The 19245-nt window shown below is 49.1% G+C and overlaps 8 protein-coding genes across 8 annotated transcripts; 4 read left to right on the forward strand and 4 right to left on the reverse strand.

The window, feature by feature from the left end:
• Positions 1 to 365: 365 nt before the first annotated feature.
• On the forward strand, positions 366 to 4633 carry DEU56DRAFT_781027 (uncharacterized protein). The gene is made up of 6 exons (XM_041352002.1): positions 366 to 588; positions 643 to 1461; positions 1513 to 2187; positions 2245 to 3532; positions 3583 to 4159; positions 4214 to 4633. The coding sequence occupies exons 1-6, from the start codon at positions 479 to 481 to the stop codon at positions 4291 to 4293; spliced, it is 3549 nt and encodes a 1182-aa protein (XP_041212334.1). The 5' UTR covers positions 366 to 478; the 3' UTR covers positions 4294 to 4633.
• On the reverse strand, positions 4634 to 5513 carry DEU56DRAFT_781033 (nucleoside diphosphate kinase). The gene is made up of 5 exons (XM_041352003.1): positions 5416 to 5513; positions 5245 to 5359; positions 5032 to 5184; positions 4889 to 4979; positions 4634 to 4839 (listed from the first exon to the last, which is right to left on the reverse strand). The coding sequence occupies exons 1-5, from the start codon at positions 5455 to 5457 to the stop codon at positions 4776 to 4778; spliced, it is 465 nt and encodes a 154-aa protein (XP_041212335.1). The 5' UTR covers positions 5458 to 5513; the 3' UTR covers positions 4634 to 4775.
• Positions 5514 to 5612: 99 nt separating this feature from the next.
• Positions 5613 to 6478, forward strand: DEU56DRAFT_781036 (cytochrome b-c1 complex subunit 7). Its single transcript, XM_041352004.1, has 4 exons — positions 5613 to 5795; positions 5854 to 5882; positions 5937 to 6056; positions 6112 to 6478. Exons 1-4 carry the CDS (start codon positions 5660 to 5662, stop codon positions 6202 to 6204), a joined length of 378 nt encoding a protein of 125 aa, XP_041212336.1. The 5' UTR covers positions 5613 to 5659; the 3' UTR covers positions 6205 to 6478.
• On the reverse strand, positions 6396 to 9520 carry DEU56DRAFT_781039 (Transketolase, thiamine diphosphate binding domain-containing protein). Its single transcript, XM_041352005.1, has 16 exons — positions 9264 to 9520; positions 9158 to 9203; positions 9039 to 9104; positions 8982 to 8987; positions 8803 to 8924; positions 8618 to 8746; positions 8473 to 8561; positions 8399 to 8414; positions 8241 to 8343; positions 8061 to 8191; positions 7482 to 8008; positions 7362 to 7431; positions 6850 to 7307; positions 6766 to 6795; positions 6638 to 6713; positions 6396 to 6588 (listed from the first exon to the last, which is right to left on the reverse strand). Exons 1-16 carry the CDS (start codon positions 9361 to 9363, stop codon positions 6503 to 6505), a joined length of 2055 nt encoding a protein of 684 aa, XP_041212337.1. The 5' UTR covers positions 9364 to 9520; the 3' UTR covers positions 6396 to 6502.
• Positions 9508 to 10157, forward strand: DEU56DRAFT_781043 (uncharacterized protein). Its single transcript, XM_041352006.1, has 3 exons — positions 9508 to 9722; positions 9784 to 9896; positions 9954 to 10157. The coding sequence occupies exons 1-3, from the start codon at positions 9692 to 9694 to the stop codon at positions 10044 to 10046; spliced, it is 237 nt and encodes a 78-aa protein (XP_041212338.1). The 5' UTR covers positions 9508 to 9691; the 3' UTR covers positions 10047 to 10157.
• Positions 10158 to 10192: 35 nt separating this feature from the next.
• On the reverse strand, positions 10193 to 13755 carry DEU56DRAFT_53858 (OPT oligopeptide transporter protein-domain-containing protein). The gene is made up of 21 exons (XM_041346701.1): positions 13501 to 13755; positions 13365 to 13446; positions 13216 to 13310; positions 12956 to 13159; positions 12751 to 12904; positions 12678 to 12700; positions 12381 to 12621; positions 12167 to 12326; positions 11969 to 12118; positions 11764 to 11915; positions 11626 to 11711; positions 11468 to 11570; positions 11345 to 11413; positions 11234 to 11293; positions 11064 to 11176; positions 10941 to 11011; positions 10816 to 10889; positions 10680 to 10766; positions 10561 to 10629; positions 10443 to 10511; positions 10193 to 10389 (listed from the first exon to the last, which is right to left on the reverse strand). The coding sequence occupies exons 1-21, from the start codon at positions 13672 to 13674 to the stop codon at positions 10361 to 10363; spliced, it is 2265 nt and encodes a 754-aa protein (XP_041212339.1). The 5' UTR covers positions 13675 to 13755; the 3' UTR covers positions 10193 to 10360.
• Positions 13756 to 14568: 813 nt separating this feature from the next.
• Positions 14569 to 16921, reverse strand: DEU56DRAFT_53562 (pyridoxal phosphate-dependent transferase). The gene is made up of 9 exons (XM_041346685.1): positions 16751 to 16921; positions 16654 to 16689; positions 16413 to 16597; positions 16258 to 16361; positions 15754 to 16203; positions 15244 to 15701; positions 14996 to 15193; positions 14914 to 14940; positions 14569 to 14854 (listed from the first exon to the last, which is right to left on the reverse strand). Exons 1-9 carry the CDS (start codon positions 16763 to 16765, stop codon positions 14708 to 14710), a joined length of 1620 nt encoding a protein of 539 aa, XP_041212340.1. The 5' UTR covers positions 16766 to 16921; the 3' UTR covers positions 14569 to 14707.
• Positions 16811 to 19000, forward strand: DEU56DRAFT_53775 (DNA polymerase alpha/epsilon subunit B-domain-containing protein). The gene is made up of 6 exons (XM_041346699.1): positions 16811 to 17012; positions 17066 to 17259; positions 17314 to 17435; positions 17488 to 17747; positions 17802 to 18027; positions 18078 to 19000. The coding sequence occupies exons 1-6, from the start codon at positions 16993 to 16995 to the stop codon at positions 18822 to 18824; spliced, it is 1569 nt and encodes a 522-aa protein (XP_041212341.1). The 5' UTR covers positions 16811 to 16992; the 3' UTR covers positions 18825 to 19000.
• Positions 19001 to 19245: the final 245 nt, after the last annotated feature.

Genomic DNA, 19245 nt, shown 5'->3' on the forward strand with positions numbered 1-19245 from the left:
ACAAAAGGAGATGCTGGGGTGCATACTTCAAGCGACCACTCGGGTGATAGGTCTAAGAAATGGCAGGCACTAGTCAGCCGGTAGCATCGGTTTGGACAGTCGCAGCGGCTGTGCAAGGTGTCACTGCGGCTGCTGTTTAATAACATGGTGATGCCAGCAGACTTGCAAAATTTGGTACATCCCCTAGTGTCGAGGAATTGTCGAGGACCCATTTCGTTCAAGTGAGGTGCACTGCTAACCCTAGAGTTAAGCAATTGAACCGGGGTAAAAATGTTTTTGTCACAATTGGAAGTTGATACTAAATTTGGATGGATCTTGATCGGCGCAGCCAACGACTGCGGATTCTCGAAATGCGCAGCGGACAAGGAACGGTATGCCCACAGCGTTAGCTCTTGAATTCCGTCCACCTCACTCTTCTCGCAGTTCCACTAGAAGTATATCATAGCAGCACTTTCAGCTTTTTGAGCTGCTACAGGTCATGGAATCAAACCATGAGCCAAAGCCTTCAAGGAGGCCAAGGGACCGTGATCCCGCTCAGCCTACTGATCTTGCAGAGCGTATGATCGCTTTCCAGAGAAGAAATGCAGGGTATGTTTTATTTCCTACAACTTTTTCTTTACTAATTTTTATTTCTGGATTAAGTGCAACTCGTCCTCGCGAACGCCCAGAGCGAACGCCGTCATCTCCATCTGCTTCCCGTTTACAACCCCCGAATCCACCTCTTCCTTCCCGCAGCTCTCCCGCAGCAGCAACATCTCCACGTAAGACTCATCCCGCACCCCATGTCGTCGTCTCCCATCCAGAGGCAGACCCAGAAGATTTCTCACGACGACTCAAGATATCTACTTCACCTCGCCCCCACCATCATACAAAGCAGACCCAGCACGGCAAATTATTTAATCCAAATACAGATCCCATTCCCATGAGACGCACAACTGAGCCTGAATCAATTTCCGACGCAACAAGTAGCTCCTCCCCGCCACGCAACACCCCCACTTCTCATCAGAGGGACCCGCCAGCAAATCGCCAATTATTCGACCACCGCAAAGATGATCCTGTAAGGTTTGCCGTCTCAGTTCTCGCTCGTCCATCATCAAACGGTGGCCGAGTTCCACCTACCCCCAAATCTTCAGGAGACTATGTTTCCGCATCATCAACTTCTTCCTACGCCCATTCGATGTCTTCTAGTTTCACCCTTTCTTCTGGCACGACCGACAATTCTTCCGCATCGTCGGCATTATTTGATAGCAAACCTCGCGAGGATCCTAGTAATAATGCATTCGCAGTTCAACTCAAAAGGCTGTACCGCAGTATATCTACACTCGAAACCAAGATCCTCAATGAAGACCCTGAAGACATCGTGGATGAAGGTCGCGTCGTTCTCCAAGGACGAGGGCGTGAAGTTAGCGATGAAGACCTCCAGCAGCAAAAATGGACGAAATTGATCTCAGACCATAAACGGTAAGTGACTCTCCGATTTACATCGTGATATTGTTGATTGAAAACATGCAGACTCGCTGAGATGATGCATAATCTGATGGAGATCTCCCTCGCCCCGAGCGTTCCGGCTTCCCTTCGCGTTATTCCGAGCAAGTACAATATCATCATCCGCCTCTGGACACACGCATTCCACAAACTCCTCGAGGCCTTGAGACGTGCCTCGTTTTCCTCGCCCCTAGCTCTTGAACACCTTCAAGATTTCATATATTATGCCTACACCTTCTACACCGGGCTTCTTGAGGAGCCCACCCTGCGCTCGTTCCGATCCGGCTGGCTCGAAGCTCTTGGCGATCTTGCGCGCTATCGTATGGCCGTGGCCGCAATGGTTACCAACAATCAATTGAAAGGTTCAGCACTAACCACAGATGCTGTTTCTAAAGCGGCCGCAGCATCCGCTGATGGCGAACCTGTGACAGCCAAGAGCAAGTCGCAGATGAGCGTCAAATCATCTTCTGATCGTCCCGCTGCGCGGGTTGACGACTCGCCGAGTCCGAGCATTGGCGTTGTTGCCGCACGTATGATGGATGTTGAGCCAGAGAAGGAACGCTGGCGAAGTATTGCAAAGGAGTGGTACGCTCAAGGCCTTGCCGATACCCCTGGTGCAGGCAAGTTGCACCACCATCTCGGTTTGTTAAGTCGTGAGGTCGACAACGAGGAGCTACGCGCCGTCTATCATTTCGTCAAGAGGTTTGATTTTCCGCAAATTTTATTTGCAGCATGTCTGATCAGTTGTTTTTTTCGTAGTATGACCACCCTTCACACATTTTCAACCTCTCGGGAGTCCATTCTTCCCATCTGGTCATCAACTGCACAGTCGCGGAGGTCGCAACCTGACGCCCGCGCACCAGAGCTCTTTGTTCTTTTACACGGCATGTTGTTCACCAACATCCAACTTGACGACTTCTCGCCGACTCTCGCTCGTTTCCTTGAGCGCATCGAAATCGAGGGAGCCGAGGAACGCGAGTGGATCATGATGGCAGTCGTGAACATCGGTGCCGTGCTCGAATATGGACGTCCGAGCGGCGTGCTGCGCAAGATCGGCGGTGTAGGTGCTCGTGACACTGGCGCAAGCGGTCCGGCTGTAAAAGTTGTCAAGAAGTGTCATGCTGTGCCCGCATTCCATGAAGAAGACAGTGAAGAGAAACGCATGGACGTGGATGACGAAGGCGATCCACAGGCATCTCCACTTCTATCAGACGCACGTACGCCTGTGGAACTGCCGGTGTCATTCAAACTAGCGATGGAACTTGCGTTTTCGATGCTGTCATTCGTTCTCCGCAATCCGACGCGGAAGGCCTCGCCTTTTGCACGTTCGACTCTGAATCCTTATCTCTCAGTCATGCTCACCTTCTTGGCCACCGTCACAAAACATGCGGAGACGCTTTCTGTAATGGAGCGTTTGATACCTTGGCATGATCTTGCCCAATTTTTCGCTACCATTCCCCGCGACATCTTCACCGCGCAGGGATTGGATATCCCAGCTGCTGGCAGCGAGCGGTGGGCGATGCTGACAAGCGGTTGTGCCCCGCCTCTCTCCGAGGACTGGTGCCTCCGTGGGATGGAGTGGATCGGTCGAAAAGTCTTTGAGCGCGGATACTGGAAGAGTGGAGAGGAGCGACGTGTGGAGGTGGAGATTCTGGATGTGGAAGAAGGCGGTCAGCTCACCGATGGGATCATCGAAGATGAAGATGATGAAGATGATGGTCACTCCCGTGGGGAGAGCTTGCGTGGGGAGACGAGTAAGAGATGGAGTCGACTTGTGCGATGTGCCGTTTCCTTGTCAACTGTTGTTGATGGGTTCACCTGGGTGGAGGGCACGCGTGAGTGGAGGGTTGAGGGTGTACTTGAAGCGAAAGTGATGCGATGGCTTGAGGAAGATCGACATGAGCGCGAGGAAGAGGAGCGGAGGCGACGTGGTCGTCGTTGGACCGACGATTCTATGGATGTCGATGCTGAGGATGAAGACGCTGATGGATTTTCAGAAGAGAGTGACGATGACGAAAATGATTCTGAGGAAGTCAAGGCTCTCAAGGTGGGTTGCTTCATTTTTGAGTTTCGGATGGTATTTGATGACGTTTATAGGCACGCCGGAGGTACTTGCGGTCACTCCTCGTTTCAGGTCAACGCGCACCTGTTCACGTACCCAAACAACGGTCTCGCCCTGCCCGTCCCAGGAACAATGTGTTGATGCCATCTCTGAACATCGTGGCAGGATATACTATTCTTGTACTGGATACCAACATTATCCTATCTTCCCTATCGGCCGTCGCATCCATCATTGAGAGTCTCCGATGGACTGTCGTCCTGCCAGTCCCGGTTATAATGGAGCTCGACGGCCTCTCCTCGAATCCATCTAAGCTTGGCGAAGCTGCCCAAGAGGCCATTGCATATATCACTTCACACGTCCGCTCGCATTCCACATCCCTAAAAGTCCAAACCTCAAAAGGCAACTACCTAGCGTCGCTAAGCGTGCGGATCGAGCAGGTTGATCTCACTAATGAAGACTCGTGGGATCGCTGCATGGATGATCTGATTCTGAAAGCCGCGATATGGCAAGATGAGCATTGGGTGGACCGCTCAGCATTGTTGAAGAATGCTCCTGCTGTGCGAGATGATACTAATGCCGTCAAGGTGGTGTTACTGTCCCTGGATCGTCTCTGTAAGTCCTTTGAATTTTGATGTCGCCCACAACAGCTTATTTTTTTTACCGCAGTGCGTTTGAAGGCGCGTTCACGACAACTTGCAGCAGCTGGCGAGCAAGATCTCGCTGCTATACTAGCATCTGGGACGTAATGCATGCTTGTGGGCTTCATGATATCGATGTCGCTTTCTAGCCTTTGATGCGCCTTACACGCGGTAGGATGTCTATCAGTGGTGATTGGGCCGGAGTTCCTCTTAGTAGGTCGCATGTCCCGGATCAAATAGTGCCTTGGGTGGACCCTGCATACTATGGCACGCCGAGGAGTGTGTAGTAGGTGTTAGCACACAGTTATTTTTTCAAATTTATCATATCATCATTTCTTGCACACATACCCTCACTCTCATTGCATACAATACCTTGTTCGCGTTCATTAAATTCAACTATTATCTGTTCTGTTTTATTATTGTTTTACTAGCAATTTACTGGGATGTCCTTTGACGGTTTGCATCTAAAGCGTCGCGCGAACGCTGATTTTGATTCTTTAACCCTATGGGGTGGTCATGCTCCACATGCAGTCGGAATGGTATCTAGTTTACAACATTGGCGATTCTTGTCGCTCTCCCTCTGTACACATCTAGATCTCATAGACCTTAGACTCCTGGGAGCGTGAATATTGGACGAGGCCCTCCGGGAACCAGCTTCAAAGGCAGTTAGACATGATAAACCAAGGCGATCCCGAGATCTTACAGAGCAATCTCTTTCTCGGCATTCTCGACGGAGTCAGAGCCGTGACAGATATTGCGGCCAACGGCAAGGGCGTAGTCGCCACGGATTGTACCTATGATGAATTCAGTACCTGAGTGTCACTTGATAACCACGCATAGACTGACCAGGGCCAGACTGAAGGGGGTTGGTGGCGCCCAACATGGCACGGCCGGTTTTAACGGCATCCAAGCCCTCCCAAACCATGGCAAATACAGGGCCAGAGAGCATGTATCCGATCATACCAGGGAAGAAGGGCTTGTCACGGAGGTCATCATAATCTGTACAGACCAGATGTTGTCAACCAACGCGTTAGAAATCTGGTTGGATCCAGAACTCACGCTTCTCGAGATGCTCTTTGGGGGGAGCGACGAGCTTGGCGGCGATGAGCTTGAAGCCACGCTTCTCGAAGCGGGCAGTGATCTCGCCAATAAGACCACGGTCAACACCATCGGGCTGGAAGAAAGCGCGGTCGCTCAGCGGATGATTATCTCGAGATGATGAATGACTACCTTGACCATTATGTAGGTGCGCTCACGGATGTTGGGGGCCATATCTGTTTTGTCTGAGCGGAAAGATGAGGAAGTGTTCTAACTGATCGCAGTCAAGATTTATTGTGAATTTTATCTTGCAGATCTTATCTTTCAAAAAAAAACAAGCCCAAATAAACCAAATGCAAATAGTGCCAAATAATATTCCGGGTGGTTCCGCTTCTTGAGTTTCTTGAAGAAGACACTACACTCAGCAGCCAACGCGATGAACGTGCTCGGCCCTTCCCTCGCACCATACATTCGCTCCTCGCGGACACTCAAGAAATATGTGACGCCAATTGCTCACTGGTATGCCAACCTCATGGGCTACCGCAAGATGGGTCTCAAATATGATGACCTCCGTGCGTGTCTTATGTTTAGTTTGCGACTGTCCAGCAAGCTTGACTGTTATTTATGTAGAGGTTGAAGAGAGCCCACAAGTGCAAAGGGTGAGTTGCCCACCCGTTTTGCGTGAGCATTCTTAACACGGACTGGAATTACAGGCAATCGGTCGCCTAACTCCGCGAGAGACTTATGACCGCGCCTACCGCTTCAAAATTGCAAGTAACTGTGATCTTCACCACAAACCTTTACCCAAAGAACAGTGGTCGAAGCCTGAAGATGTACGTCAACCTTTCGCAGCATTGCGAAGTGGATGTATGTTGAACGCTGTTTTAGGACAAGCGATACCTCAAGCCTCATATTCAGAGCGTTCTCAAGGAAGAGGAGGAGAGATTCACCTGGGACACGATGACCGTTCAACGCAAATAGACATTCGCATCCGTGTAGACTCGCAATTGCGACTATCCTTAATTCACACATATCGACGATGCCCTCACCAGAGGTTCCATTCCCCAGTGGGCACATCCAATGTGACCGATGGAACTACTGTTCGCTTGAACCATAAACAATTATATTCCTTCTGTTTGGTAGGCCCATGAGAGACTTCGTTTGAACCGCAATTTGTCAAAAATCAATCTATTTCATTACAGCATTGTTACACTGTGCTTTCTATAAGTAATCTATCCTAATTGCAGGACCGGCGAATTTTTATACAGGACACGATAACCTACAGAGCCTTGACGAGAGGAGACACGACTTGTCCACCCCTCTGCTTGTAGAACGCGATGACCTTCTTGCTAACGGCGGCAATGTCTGAATCACAGTCAGTATCATCCCACCCGATATTTATATGCTAACTTACTAGGGCCAGTGATGCCAAACTTCTCATACACCTTAAGGTACGGTCCTGAAGCACCCCATGCAGGAAGACCATATTGCTGCAAAATATATTAGCCACTTAGCAAAACTGATGCGATCACAAAACCTCACCTCATGACTGTATTTTTGCCAACCAGCGGTCTATTTCGAGACAAGTCAGCAAAGTGTGCCACTTCTTCAATGATTCAAATTTACCGTGAGGGCCTCCAATGACAGGATGGGAGCACCGCTCCTGAGGACACTGAGCCTGTATTGCTCGTCCTGCTTGTCGAATACCGACCAGCAAGGCAAGCTAACAAGTCTGACGTTGATACCCTCTGCCTTAAGCAAGCTTGCTGCCTCAAGAGCGATCGGAACCTCGCTGCCGCTGCTGACAATCGTCATGTCCTCGTTGGCGACCTCGTAGAGCACGTATCCACCACGTGCTGCACGCTCGATGGTAGAGCCCTCGAGGTTCGGCAGGTTCTGCCGAGAAAGTGAGAAGACGGATGGCGTTTGCGTGCTCTTGAGGGCGACGTAGTAGGCTGCGGATGTTTCGTTACCGTCTGCGGGGCGCCAGAAGTCCAGGTTGGGGATTGCACGCAAGTGGATGGCAGTTTCGATCGGCTGGTGAGTGGGACCGTCTTCTCCAAGACCGATGGAGTCATGCGTGGCTTGACAGATTGTGAACATTGTTTCCTAGTTTCTGAAGGATTCTGTTTACTCACCGACCCAGATAACCTGATGCTTGCTGAGCGCGGACAACCTGACGGCACCAGCCGCATATGAAACGAAGTTCTAGGATGAAATCAGTGGGAAACTTTGACTTATAAAACAACACCATTCACCAAGAATGTAGCCACGAATGGCACAATACCACCATAAGCATGCAGACCATTGGCAATCGCACCCATACCGTGCTCACGAACACCATATCGGATGTACGTGCCAGCGTAGTTTCCGAGTCCAGTGCTGGGTGGCTGGAAGTCGACAGTTCCCTTGACCTTGGTCAAGTTACTGCCTGTCAGATCAGCAGAGCCACCCATGAGATCGGGGAGCGCAGGCGTGATCGCCGTCAGGACAAGCTCAGACAGCTTGCGAGATGCCTGAGCAGGATCGGAAGGCTTGTACACGGGGAGAGTCTGTTCCCATCCTTCCGGGAGTTTCCCAGAAATCCGGCGAGAGAGCTCTGCGTGCTCCTTGGGATATGCCTTCGCGTACGCGGCGAAAAGGCTGTTCCATTGGGACTCGAGCCGGGCACCGCGAAGTGCAGCTGCCTGGTAAGTGTCGTAAGTCTCTTTAGGCACGTAGAACTTTTGGTCAGGAGGGAATCCAAATTTGCTCTTAAGAGCTTGAATGTCGTCAGGCTTGAGAGCTGGGGGCAAAAATAATTCGCATGCGAGCGCTTTAAATGAAAATATACGCACGAGAGCCATGAACCCCGTGGGTACCCTGCTGCTTTGAGCCGTAACCGATCGTGGTCTTGAGACAGATGATGGTAGGCTTGTTCTTTTCGGCACGAGCAGCGACGATGGCGCCGTTAATGCCAGCGAGATCGCTAAGCGCAAGTCAGACATCAAAGATAGGGATGGGAAACAATCTCATACTGGTCGCCGTCATTGACATGGAGAACTTGCCAGCCGTATGACAAGAAGCGCTGCTCGACATTCTCAGTGAATGCGACAGCGGTGTCACCATCAATGGAAATATCTTAATGGGGATAAGTCACGGAACGGAGCCGCAAGCCAATGAGGATGCAACTCACGGTTATCATCATAGATCTGGGATGGACCCGATTATTAATAAGTGTAAAAGAAGTCACACGTGAAATGTACGCACGACAATCAAGTTGCCCAGCTGCAAGTGGCCAGCAAGCGAAGCAGCTTCGGATGCAACACCCTCCATCAAACAACCGTCTCCAGTGAAAACTGCGGAGACATATTTATGAAACATTCTGAATTCTTGGAACCGGGGAAATACTAACCATACGTGTAGTTGTTGATAAGGTCGAACTGGGGACGGTTGTAAACTGCACCCAAGTGCGCCTGAGCCATAGCAAGACCAACACCGTTGGCAAATCCCTGACCAAGGGGACCGGTGGTGACCTCGATACCTGATGTAGCGTAAGCGATCCGTCAAGATAGGCTGTTCATGAGGAGTAGGACATACCATCAGTGTGGTGTGCTTCGGGGTGACCAGGGGTCAAAGAATCAAGCTGCCTGAATGCCTTAAGGTCATCCATAGAAAGCTTGTAGCCTAAGAGATGCAACAAGATGTATTGCAGTGCGCAGCTAGAGTACACAACAATCAGCGATAACTAATACACCAGTCAGGGGTCAAGTGCATACGCGTGTCTACAATGTTCGTCAGCGAGCAGTCGAATGCAAACCTGAAGACAAACTCACCCATTAGATAGAACGAATCGGTCACGGTTGAACCACTTGGAGTTTTTGGGGTTTGCGTTGAAGAATCTGGGGTATATTAAATAATCGTACCACTAGATGGAAGATTAAAAATCACTTGCCTTGTAAAGAGGACATGGGAGACGGGTGCCATACCCATGGGCGCACCTTAATGAGGAACATCGTCGTTATCGTTGCACAGGATGAAGGCGATCTAGTCCTGCTCACCTGGATGGCCAGAGTTTGCTTTGCCAACGACATCGGCAGCAAGAGTGCGGATGGTGGCAATGGAGGCGTTATCTGTTGGCTCCGGGGTGAACTGGGACATGATTGATGGATTGAAAGAGAAGGGGATAGAAATGTTTGGGGTTAATATATGGCCCTCAGATAGGATTTTGATTTTGACAAGTAGATTGAGTTAGCGACCTGCTTACGAAGGCTTACTACCATGGAACCAGTTCACACGGGGATTCTCGCGTTAACTCTCTCGGACACGACGGTTGTCTACGGAAAACACACAACCGGGGCTTGACCGGAGCCCTCTCTTCTCATCTTGGTCTGTGCGTGTATCGTTAACACTGGTTTTCGATAACTGCCTGTGTTCCACTGTCTGTCAGTGGTGAATAGCCCTTGTTTTTTCATGCAGCATTTCTCAGATGCACCCGCAGTTGTCCGATAAACGAATAGGTGCGGCGCACGGCCCCGGTACTATCTAGTATCCTTTCCTGTTCTAACATAGCCATCAAAGTCTGCAGGGAATTCATCCAGGCACTCGACGCATGCCATGTTAACAACTGGGCGCGATTGACTGGTGGTTGCAATCAAGAAAAGGACAGCCTTAACAAGTGCCTTCGAAAAGAGGTTAGTGGCCTGTCTTTAATGTGCCCCTCCGAGCGCTGACAATATCCCTGCCTTAAGCGCGTCGACCGTTCGACTCGTAACCGCACCCAGGCCAAAGAGCAACGTCTGAAAACTGAACAGGTTTGGAAGGAACTTCATGAGGATGATTGAACTCTAGCCGTCCATAGCACCTCTCACGTAGTCGACATACGCACGATGTTTTCTGATGTCGTCAAAATTGTCTCACAGAAGCTTGGCCGGATTCGTTTAAGCGTCTCCCACCTGCAGCGGGGAAACGATGGTTGCAACGCCTTCCATGTCATCATGAATTGACGTCTGGTAAAGACCGGGAAATATCTCTTCCCTCGCATTGTCACTGAAATTTCAAGCATAAGACCTCTTAACTATGTAGAATATCCTCATACAAGGAAGCTCTACCGAGCATGCTTCATCAGGACAAGAGAGATCAATCACTTGTGACTATGTCATGAAAAATTGCTGGCCATGCAGTGGTCTGATTTTGGCATGATGACCATCGTAGTTTCAAAAAAGTCATGATGAACTCACCGACACTCATAACATTAGGATCCGGATTTCCCCACCACGTAGGGAAGCTGATGGCATTCCCGCTTGCCCCTTGAATGACATAAGTACAATTGAGCCAACTTGCGAACCGAGAACTCACCAAACACCGCAAAATTAAGGATGAAGTAAATGATGGACGAACCTCCGTCCAAGGCGGCAGAGGTCAGATCTAGTTATCCCTAGTTGGTCCGTTATGATTTCTCGGACCAGATCACGCACAATTGTATTTATTGTACCATCTTGGCTTCCTGGTCCTGACCCACCATTGCGTATACAACCCGATGAAGAGCCCCGGCCACCACATCCCTGTGGTAATTGTCAGTAAAAGCTAACATCGTACGATTTGCCAACACACCATTGACTGAGTACGGCAGCCAACTAAGATAAGTGAAGATAATCGGCATGTTGAGGTAAGACCATATCCGTTGTCTGTTTCGTCCTATCAGATTGTTCTAGAAGCAACACTGCAGAGGAGATTACTTCGGGAATAGGCAATGCATGGTGTAGAGCAGGAAAGGAGCGAGGAACCCGTAAAGAAGTCCTAGAGGAATCTGAAAAGGGGTTGTGAATCTACGTTTGCTACCATCTTAGTCGGGAACTCACCTGAAAGTATGTTTTACCTGGGCCGTATAGCTCCGCACTCAGAGCGCCCCATGTAATCGCTGCTGAGTTGATCTCTTGTGAGTTCCACCCAGACCATATACGCGTTCCGATCGCTATAATCAATCTAGCTTGAGTTCGAATAGAGATTGTATATGTATAACATGACGCACGGTTTATTAAATCGACTCTGTGCGCGTCTACGATAGACTTGTAGAGGACATAGTTGAAAACTCAACCAAAACGTTCAGCGGGATAAGCCTCCTGCAACACGGGAAACTTACTGGCACCAAGAATCGTGCCGCTGACTTGCGCAGTGAATGTAGCTCTGGGTGGTACTTTCGCATATTGTCCTTCGAAGGCAAACATTAACTCTTGAGTCAAATCATCATAATGAAGGATAGCACCTAGTTTCAAATCGGAGAGCATGTATAATGTCTGATAACCAGTGTTGTAACCGTACAACTTTGCATACATGTTCTGAACCGGTTGATGAGGATGGACGTATGCCTAAACATGACCTGTCAATGTTAATCGCTACCATCAACGCAAAAAAGCCACTGACAGCAATGACTTGCACAAAACCTCCAGTAGGGATCTGGAACCCTGTCACAGCATATATAAAACCAAGGATGACGGCAACAACGAATGCTATGCAAGAGAACATGAGGTTAAATCGATCCCCTCGAAGTCGGTAACTCACCGATGACGGTAAAAACGAAGATAGACCACCATGGCAGGGTGTTGACGCCAACATACGCCATACCAATCGCTAGGCCCAATGACACGATGAAGATAGAACCGTACCACCATTGTGGAACCTCTTTGTACACTTTCATCCGCTGAAAGTGAACACTTGTTTGCGACGTTAAAGAAAATACAAAAATGAGGGGAAAGGCATAACTCACTCGTCAAAATCCTGTCCTGACTTTAAGAAGTTGAAGCCTTTGAAAGCTTCCCATAGCTGTTTCCAGTGCCACAAGAATATGTGGGAAAATGCTGATCCCATGGAAGCATAAGTCATCAGCAATGAAACTGCATAGGTTGTTGTCATGAATCTGAAACGTATGTTGAGTGCAAAAGGATTAGATGTGTCTATTACGCACGGGGGTCCAACTTCAGCATACTTTGCCGGGTCGAGTTGATTGTTGGGGCCAAGAATCGCGGATTGGTCGTATGATGAGCCATTACCGCTGAATAGTGCAGTTGACATGAACGGCAACCCTCTTGAATACCCCTGGAACACGTCTCCATAATAACATCCAACTGATAGTGAATCGATGAATGCTGTTAATAAGGTAATGCTGCGACGTGACGCACTCATGAGGGCATAACCAAATCCCAACCCAATCCAGGAAGAGACTTGAGTCTGCAGAGGCCAATATAAAGGATACGCTTGTGTGATCAAGGTCCAATCGAAGCTGAATGACAGCAGACCTAGACCTTCGTTGGACGACCCCGCTCCAAAGAGATTGCGAACAAGAGCCGAGCGACCGTTATCAGCCAGACAGATAACAGAGAACGCTGTTAGAAGGGGGAAAATCCACGTCGGGATGATTTCCTGTGGATGGTAAATTGAATTGTAAGGGTGAGATCGTGCTATGCTGCTTCACTGACCCAACAAAAGATGGCCCAAAAGACTGAGGAGTTCTTCAGTGTTCATGAAGTTCAAGTTGAAAAGAATTAGTACCAATCCAAAAGTACCTCATCTTTTTGCGGTTGAGTAAACCGCCAAAATGCATTGATTGCAGAAGAGAAATTGACGGGAGCTGATTCGGAAACAGTGCGTAAGTAGGCCATACGAGGAGGGTTCTTAGAAGCCCAGCAAAACCATATCCGATCAACTGAACCATGGGTCAATTTCAATGTCAGATGGAACAAGTGGTTAGTAGCACCTGCGACGCGAACGTTTGGAAGATTGCCGCTCCAGGATTCAAAGTCACACCGTAAAATAAATCAAGTGTTGCTATTATACCAATAGCATTGGCTGTCGTTGACGCAGTAGACGCCATAATGGTGATGCACGTATGCTCCTTGATGTTGAACGGTCCAGGATTGAGATGGCGCCAAATCCCTGTATGAGGCATAGTATAATGCATCTTCGTGCGATCTCCATCAAATCGTACACAGTGAAGCAAACTGCAGATAAGCTCACTGCATTGCCTAGGACGTAAGATATGATCAATTGAAATAGCGCCGAAACCATTGCATTCTGGGGCTTCCAAAAATAAATTTCGGAGAGGACGGATCCTGCGACGGATTGAACGTCAATTTGCGTCGAGAGTAGGTTTCGTTGCAACGCACCAAAAGTCGCTAGTCCAATACCGAGGACCCAGAAACGGAAGGTCAATGCGGGGAGCTCAGGATTATCCTCATCTGATATGATCTATGGCAAAGACAACATTAAGCGGACAGCACACACTCCTGTTGTTAGACCTACCAAGTTGGTAATGTCTTCTGCGCCACGGATGACCCGCTCAGACTCTTGAGAGGGAGCCTCTTCCATACTCTCTGTGCTGTAGACATCGAAGCCCTTCAGGTCTTTCTCCTGGTGAACATCGTGGTGCTCAAGCACCTTCGATGGCTCCGTAGGATGACTCGGAGAGTCTGCCATAACTCCCGCAGAGGATGTATTCGAAATTCAACCTCTAATATCGATCCCTTAAATACGGTGCCTCACGGACGAAACGAGAAGGTGCGGCTATGTACTAAGACGGTGTGACCTTGCATGCATGAGAGGCCCAGACTTATACTGATAAGCAGAGTTGGCTTAATATCAAGTGACGGATGCTAACACTTGGAGCTTAAACATTGGGCAGATGCAAGTGAAGCACAGCTCGTGAATCTTATGACCTGGCAGTGGTAATTTTAGATTGCAAAAGCTTGAAAGGGCCGTATTTGAAAGACCTTTAAAAGTTGAGCCTGACTCCCACGAAGTGGAATCAACAACAATCTTCCTTCTATATGTATATGGCTCTTGAAGTGGTGGCATGGTGGTATTGGGGGGTGTTCAAACAATCCTAGCAGTCGAGTCCCCGACGCCGTTATAGGTCACTAACACTGTCTAACAGTACTTGGTAGTCGGGCATACCGTAATTGATCGTGGGAAAAGCTTTCTTGCTGTCCTCTAGTCATCTCTCATCGATATCATACCTTTGATAACGGGTTCGTCTCACGATTTGGGCCATGCGTTCTTCAGGCACTGGCACCTTCCGCGTGCCATCTTATCGCAATCTCTACACATGATGCGCAGTGCGGCAGCCGGTCTCTTGAGAATGATGACTACGTGCACAGAGGTATGAGTTTTTTCTGTTGCGAAAGTAACAAGGGGCTTCGATCGAGGATCCCAAATTGTTCGCCTGAACTTCATATTGGCCCTGTCGACTCAACTACTTAGGCCAAGTAGAACATCGAGCCAATCAATGGGTACCGTCCAACTCGTAGACCAACAGGCTCTCGTCGAGCTGACTTCCTGGAAGTGCCTCGACTGTTCTTTTGTCAGACACAAGCTTAAGCGGTCAGAGCCGTATACGACGTCCAAATCATGTCCTTATTCCTACAATCGTACATCCAAACCTCCGCCAAAAGCTATTGTACAATTCTCGCCATAATGAATGTATTCACCGTTCTTTCACCTCAGCCGGCTCTTAACACTGCTTCGAGTACGTACCAGAGTACTTCAACGCGGAGCTTTCGTCCATCTTACTAGGACTGTGCTTATGGATGTGGTTTCCAAGCATATTGAGGGCATTTGACGGGGAGTCGTGCTTGATGAGGTCCTGAGTAATCTCGATCTGAATAATAATTATTCATCTTAGCTCTTGAACTAGTTAGAATCTTGAATGTTGCTTACGATGTCCTCCAGCAGGCGATCCACCAGCTAGAATGAAAGCTTCAATAAAGTTCAGCTAGAAATTTGGGACAAGAATGCTGACCGCTTCAGTGACATTCTCCCTGATAACGACCCGAAGAATTTGAACCTTTTCCAAGTCGGGCGCAAGTTCGTAGTTCGGGACAATCCACCCTTTGGTTCGCAGAAGAGTCTGAATCCACTTCTGTTGGATTTCAGGGTATGACTCCTGGAAGCTGTCGGAGAACCGGAATGACACAACTGGAAGACCATCCTCATAGTTCTGCGGAACGTCAGAAAGTGCTGCTACCCAACGGTAGGTAGAATGCTAACCTCCGCGTTTTCTTCATCAAAGTCAGCAGCCACCTGGGCGCTCTTCTGAGTGATATCCTCGGCTTTAGGTCGGTGTATGTCGCTAAGAACCGTATACCAGCCAGATTTCTCGAGAGCGCGACTCAAAAGCCTTGCATTCTTGAGGTCATCCTTGGCTACCGCGCGATACCCCTCAAATCCGAGGTGGATAAAGTTGAAGTATTGAGCAATGATGGGTGCGGCAGGACGGGAGAAGTTGAGCGAGAATGAGTATTCGACTGATCCGAGGTAATGCAGCTCAAATATGAGGTCCTTCGGGAGGTACTCCTTGGAGCGCCATACAACCCAACCGACACCTACGTAAGCCAGACCAAACTTGTGACCTGATGTATTGATAGAGACAACCCGCGGAAGCTTGAAGTCCCAAAGCAACTTTGGATGCGCAAAGGGTGCGATGAAGGCCCCCGAAGCTCCGTCGACTGAACAGGGAGTCAGTGGATACGAAGGGAACAGAACATGTAGATACCTCACCGTGGATGGGAACGCTGATTCCCGTCCTCTGTTCGTACTCGTCGAGAAGGTCAGACATCTCCTTTACGGGCTCGTAGTGACCAGTGTAAGTACTGCCGAGGATGACATAAACGCCGATAGTATTTTCGTCGATGAGCTCCATGGCTTTCTTGGGGTCGAGCCTATACTTGCTCTCAACACTGATTGGTACGAGGCGGCATTCAACCTCGAAGTAACGTGCGAACTTTTCGAGAGCGACCTGCGCATTCGCACCCATGATGATGTTGGGGCCGGGCTCGTGGATAGACTTGCCCTCAGCCTTGCGACGCTCTTGCCAGCGTCGCTTCATGGCAAGACCACCCAGCTGTATGGCTTCAGATGAGCCAGTGGTGGCAGTCCCAATTGCCTGATGTGTCGAAGGCGCATGCCAAAGATCTGCAAGAATAGAAACACAGCGGCCGTGAATTTGTTCTGCAGATCTTCATGAGTGGTAATCACTAGATTGTGTCACTGTTTGTAACATACGCGTCATAGGGTATTCATCCTGGTCTATCAAGTTCTTGGACATGTTTTCCATCATTAGCTTGTTCGCGGGATCTGGCATCCAGGTGTGTACAAAGGACGCAAGGCTTTGAGAAATGTAAGAAGACAAGGTTGGATACAAGCTTCACGAGACTGACTTGAGACAGGGAGATCCATCAAGAGACAGTTCATCATGGATCAGCTGGTAAGTGGTCTGCGCGCTGGCTCCCTTGGTAGGGAGATGGTACTTGGGTATAGATGTTGTTCCGTATCGCGCACCGTATGGGTGAGAAGTGGAACTAGAATCCGTACCAGTCACATGGTGGTGGTGGGACGTCTTATCCTGCGATTATGTCAATCAGTCCGAATATGATAAGAGTATGATTGTGAACTCCTAACCTTGGACTCGCGAATGAGTCTATCCGGGTTGATGTGCTATGTGGGGTTCAAGGGAAGTCACGGTGTTCCAGGAAATTGGACATTAATGAAGACTGACCTTTGAGAGAGACATTTGGAGGGATAAAGAGAGAGATGGTTGGTATCTGCGACTCCCCCATGTTATATAGGAAGAACATATGACGCCGAACAAAGTTCAAGAGACTGGAATAGATTTACGTCATGACCATCGTCTCCAAGACACCACTGACGGTCAGAGTCCAGACTCACTGCAAACACGACCAAATTCAATAGACGCGTCGGACCGCGACCTAAGTACAGTCTGACCCCGCCAAAGTCAAGATGCCAACCCTTGATTCAATGTGGGTAACATTCGGACATGGACCGTCATTAGAGCTCTCATTTATCTGCACAGACCAACTCCATCATGTCCACTTGTTCGACCGACAAGCACCGTTGTTCCTCCAACTGAGTTGACACCGTCTTTCTTGATCGACTCAAAGAACAAGTCTTACAAGCACCAATATGCAAACATATACTTCACACGTCTCATAATGCTAAAAAGTGCAGTGGAGAAGCGGGCAAGAGCTAGGTGGGATGGGCTACCAAGTACGTGACAACTGCCTTTCCCCTTTTTTGAGCACTCACAGCGTGTATAATTAGATGAACCGCTCTATGTAGCGCGTGTCCTTGATGTTGTTAAGTCTCAACTATGCTGGGTAATAGGCACGGTCTACATGGACATGCCACTCAAACCCAATGTTCTGGAAGACATCGGTCGAGATGTGAGTAACTTGTAGACGCTACCGGTCATTTACAGAATTGTTCTCTGTCAAGCATTCTATCCCGCCTCCACCTCCGCGTGAAAAATACTACTGCGATGAAGACAGCGTTATGTTGGAAGATGAGTCAGGTCGTATTAGATTGGTCGGCGACCGTGTCAGCGAGGAACGCCTAGTCACAGGCGTCATCATCGCCGCTCTGGGCATGGAAACCCCCACTGGAGATTTCGAAGTTGTAGATATGTGCACTGCGGGACTTGCATCATTTGCAGAGGAGCAAATACTTGAATCAGACGCCATGGATGTGGATGTGAAGTAAGTTTGTTGCCTTTACATATACAGCTGAGCCCAATACGCTTTATGACCTAGTTCTTCATCCACACAAGATGAATATGTGGCCGTCATTTCGGGGCTTTCCATTGGGTCACCCTCGTCTGCAGATGCCCAAATCCAAATGCTCGTGGAGTACCTCACAGGAGAAGCAGGTGGCCCTGAGGACCAACAATTAGCATCACAAATAACGCGACTTATTATCGCCGGAAATTCACTATCGCTTGCAGAATACAGTGAGGAGGGCGAAGACGAGAAGAGACCAGTAAGCCATGATTTTCTCTTTGTGATTGCCCATGACCAAGTGTATACCAGAGAAAGTTCGGCGCATCAGCGCAGGCAAATTTTTCTCCTCACCCGAACCTTGCGCTTTCCGCTCATCTTCATGATTTAACTTCCGCACTTCCCGTTCATATATTGCCCGGAGGGGATGATCCTTCTGGAATCATTCTTCCACAGCAGCCTTTTCCCCGTGCGATGTTCGGAAAGGCCGCATCATTCGAGTCATTCCACTGCGAATCAAATCCGGCCTGGCTTCGTGTAAGATGTGATGAAACCGAGTCATTGATACCGAACGAAGGGCGAACTTCATCTTCTCAATCAAATCATTTGCCTGTCACTCGCAGCCTATTGGTGACCTCTGGACAGCCTGTTCTTGACATGTACAAATACCTTCCAACCCCACCCTCGAGCCTCGTGTCAATCGCTGCCTCAACCCTAAAATGGCGCCACGTTGCCCCAACCGCTCCAGATACACTGTGGTGTCACCCTTATCGAGACCGAGACCCTTTTGTTTTGCGGGAAACTCCGGATATTTACCTTGTTGGCGGGATGCCCCAATTCGGCACAGAGCTGGTGGGTTCAGAAGATGGATCGGGCAGGGAAGGAAGGTGTTGCAGAATTGTTCTAGTGCCTAGTTTCTCCCAGACGGGCGTTCTAGCGCTTGTCAATCTGCGGACTTTGGAAGTGCGGCGCGTGGATTTTGGGGTCGAGGGATTGAGTGCGGGTGGCGGAGAGCAGCAGCCTTCAGGAGCGGATGGAGATGCCATGGCAGAAGGCTGACAAATTTTTATTGGTTTTGTCCAGTCAACAAGAAATCGCGATTTAGCCTGAGGATTGCATGGCTCTCCCCTGAAATCTGCACGACGAGTTGTCGATTTAATTCTGCGCCACATCTGGTTGAAGCCATCATCTGATTTGCTTCTGATTCTGGAATCTGGATTGATTTGGCAGGTGTAGTATTCAGGGTCACGTGGGTAATAACCCATCATCAGCTGTGATTGTGAAAGGCTGTCAAAGGTCGTCCATTTCTTCATCCCCATTTGTTGCTGATAGCCGTCGTCAAGTATTACAGAACAGAAAAAAACTCAAATGGCTTTGTTCCGGGGCCCACTTCAGCTCTTTTTGGCTTCGCTTACTGTTTCCTTCTCAAAGCGCGTCGAGGAGATCTATGATCATTTATCCAACAGCCTCGGAGGAACAC

Source organism: Suillus clintonianus, assembly GCF_016758775.1.
Source record: "Suillus clintonianus strain FC179 chromosome Unknown DEU56scaffold_11, whole genome shotgun sequence".
In the NCBI taxonomy this organism is placed as follows: Eukaryota; Fungi; Basidiomycota; class Agaricomycetes; order Boletales; family Suillaceae; genus Suillus; species Suillus clintonianus.

Bases quoted from the DNA above. Each gene is read 5' to 3' on its own strand.
- DEU56DRAFT_781027 (XM_041352002.1), top strand. From the start codon at position 479: ATGGAATCAAACCATGAGCCAAAGCCTTCAAGGAGGCCAAGGGACCGT. The intron at 1,462-1,512 runs GTAAGTGACTCT...GAAAACATGCAG, and splicing joins TTGATCTCAGACCATAAACG to ACTCGCTGAGATGATGCATA. The intron at 2,188-2,244 runs GTTTGATTTTCC...TTTTTTTCGTAG, and splicing joins GTCTATCATTTCGTCAAGAG to TATGACCACCCTTCACACAT.
- DEU56DRAFT_781033 (XM_041352003.1), bottom strand. From the start codon at position 5,457: ATGGCCCCCAACATCCGTGAGCGCACCTACATAATGGTCAAG. The intron at 4,980-5,031 runs GTCAGTCTATGC...AATTCATCATAG, and splicing joins CCCCCTTCAGTCTGGCCCTG to GTACAATCCGTGGCGACTAC. The intron at 4,840-4,888 runs GTAAGATCTCGG...CTGCCTTTGAAG, and splicing joins GCCGAGAAAGAGATTGCTCT to CTGGTTCCCGGAGGGCCTCG.
- DEU56DRAFT_781036 (XM_041352004.1), top strand. From the start codon at position 5,660: ATGAACGTGCTCGGCCCTTCCCTCGCACCATACATTCGCTCCTCGCGG. The intron at 5,796-5,853 runs GTGCGTGTCTTA...TTATTTATGTAG, and splicing joins TCTCAAATATGATGACCTCC to AGGTTGAAGAGAGCCCACAA. The intron at 5,883-5,936 runs GTGAGTTGCCCA...CTGGAATTACAG, and splicing joins AGAGCCCACAAGTGCAAAGG to GCAATCGGTCGCCTAACTCC.
- DEU56DRAFT_781039 (XM_041352005.1), bottom strand. From the start codon at position 9,363: ATGTCCCAGTTCACCCCGGAGCCAACAGATAACGCCTCCATTGCCACC. The intron at 8,562-8,617 runs GTTAGTATTTCC...ATGTCTCCGCAG, and splicing joins TATCAACAACTACACGTATG to TTTTCACTGGAGACGGTTGT. The intron at 6,589-6,637 runs GTAAGTTAGCAT...ACTGTGATTCAG, and splicing joins GTTTGGCATCACTGGCCCTA to ACATTGCCGCCGTTAGCAAG.
- DEU56DRAFT_781043 (XM_041352006.1), top strand. From the start codon at position 9,692: ATGCACCCGCAGTTGTCCGATAAACGAATAG. The intron at 9,723-9,783 runs GTGCGGCGCACG...TAGCCATCAAAG, and splicing joins GTTGTCCGATAAACGAATAG to TCTGCAGGGAATTCATCCAG. The intron at 9,897-9,953 runs GTTAGTGGCCTG...CCCTGCCTTAAG, and splicing joins ACAAGTGCCTTCGAAAAGAG to CGCGTCGACCGTTCGACTCG.
- DEU56DRAFT_53858 (XM_041346701.1), bottom strand. From the start codon at position 13,674: ATGGCAGACTCTCCGAGTCATCCTACGGAGCCATCGAAGGTGCTTGAG. The intron at 12,622-12,677 runs GTCAGTGAAGCA...TACCATCCACAG, and splicing joins TTTGGGCCATCTTTTGTTGG to GAAATCATCCCGACGTGGAT. The intron at 10,630-10,679 runs GTGCGTGATCTG...AGGGATAACTAG, and splicing joins ATGGTACAATAAATACAATT to ATCTGACCTCTGCCGCCTTG.
- DEU56DRAFT_53562 (XM_041346685.1), bottom strand. The intron at 16,204-16,257 runs GTATGTTACAAA...GAAGATCTGCAG, and splicing joins GGATGAATACCCTATGACGC to AACAAATTCACGGCCGCTGT. The intron at 14,941-14,995 runs GTCAGCATTCTT...CTTTCATTCTAG, and splicing joins GGGAGAATGTCACTGAAGCG to CTGGTGGATCGCCTGCTGGA.
- DEU56DRAFT_53775 (XM_041346699.1), top strand. From the start codon at position 16,993: ATGCCAACCCTTGATTCAAT. The intron at 17,013-17,065 runs GTGGGTAACATT...TTATCTGCACAG, and splicing joins ATGCCAACCCTTGATTCAAT to ACCAACTCCATCATGTCCAC. The intron at 18,028-18,077 runs GTAAGCCATGAT...AGTGTATACCAG, and splicing joins GCGAAGACGAGAAGAGACCA to AGAAAGTTCGGCGCATCAGC.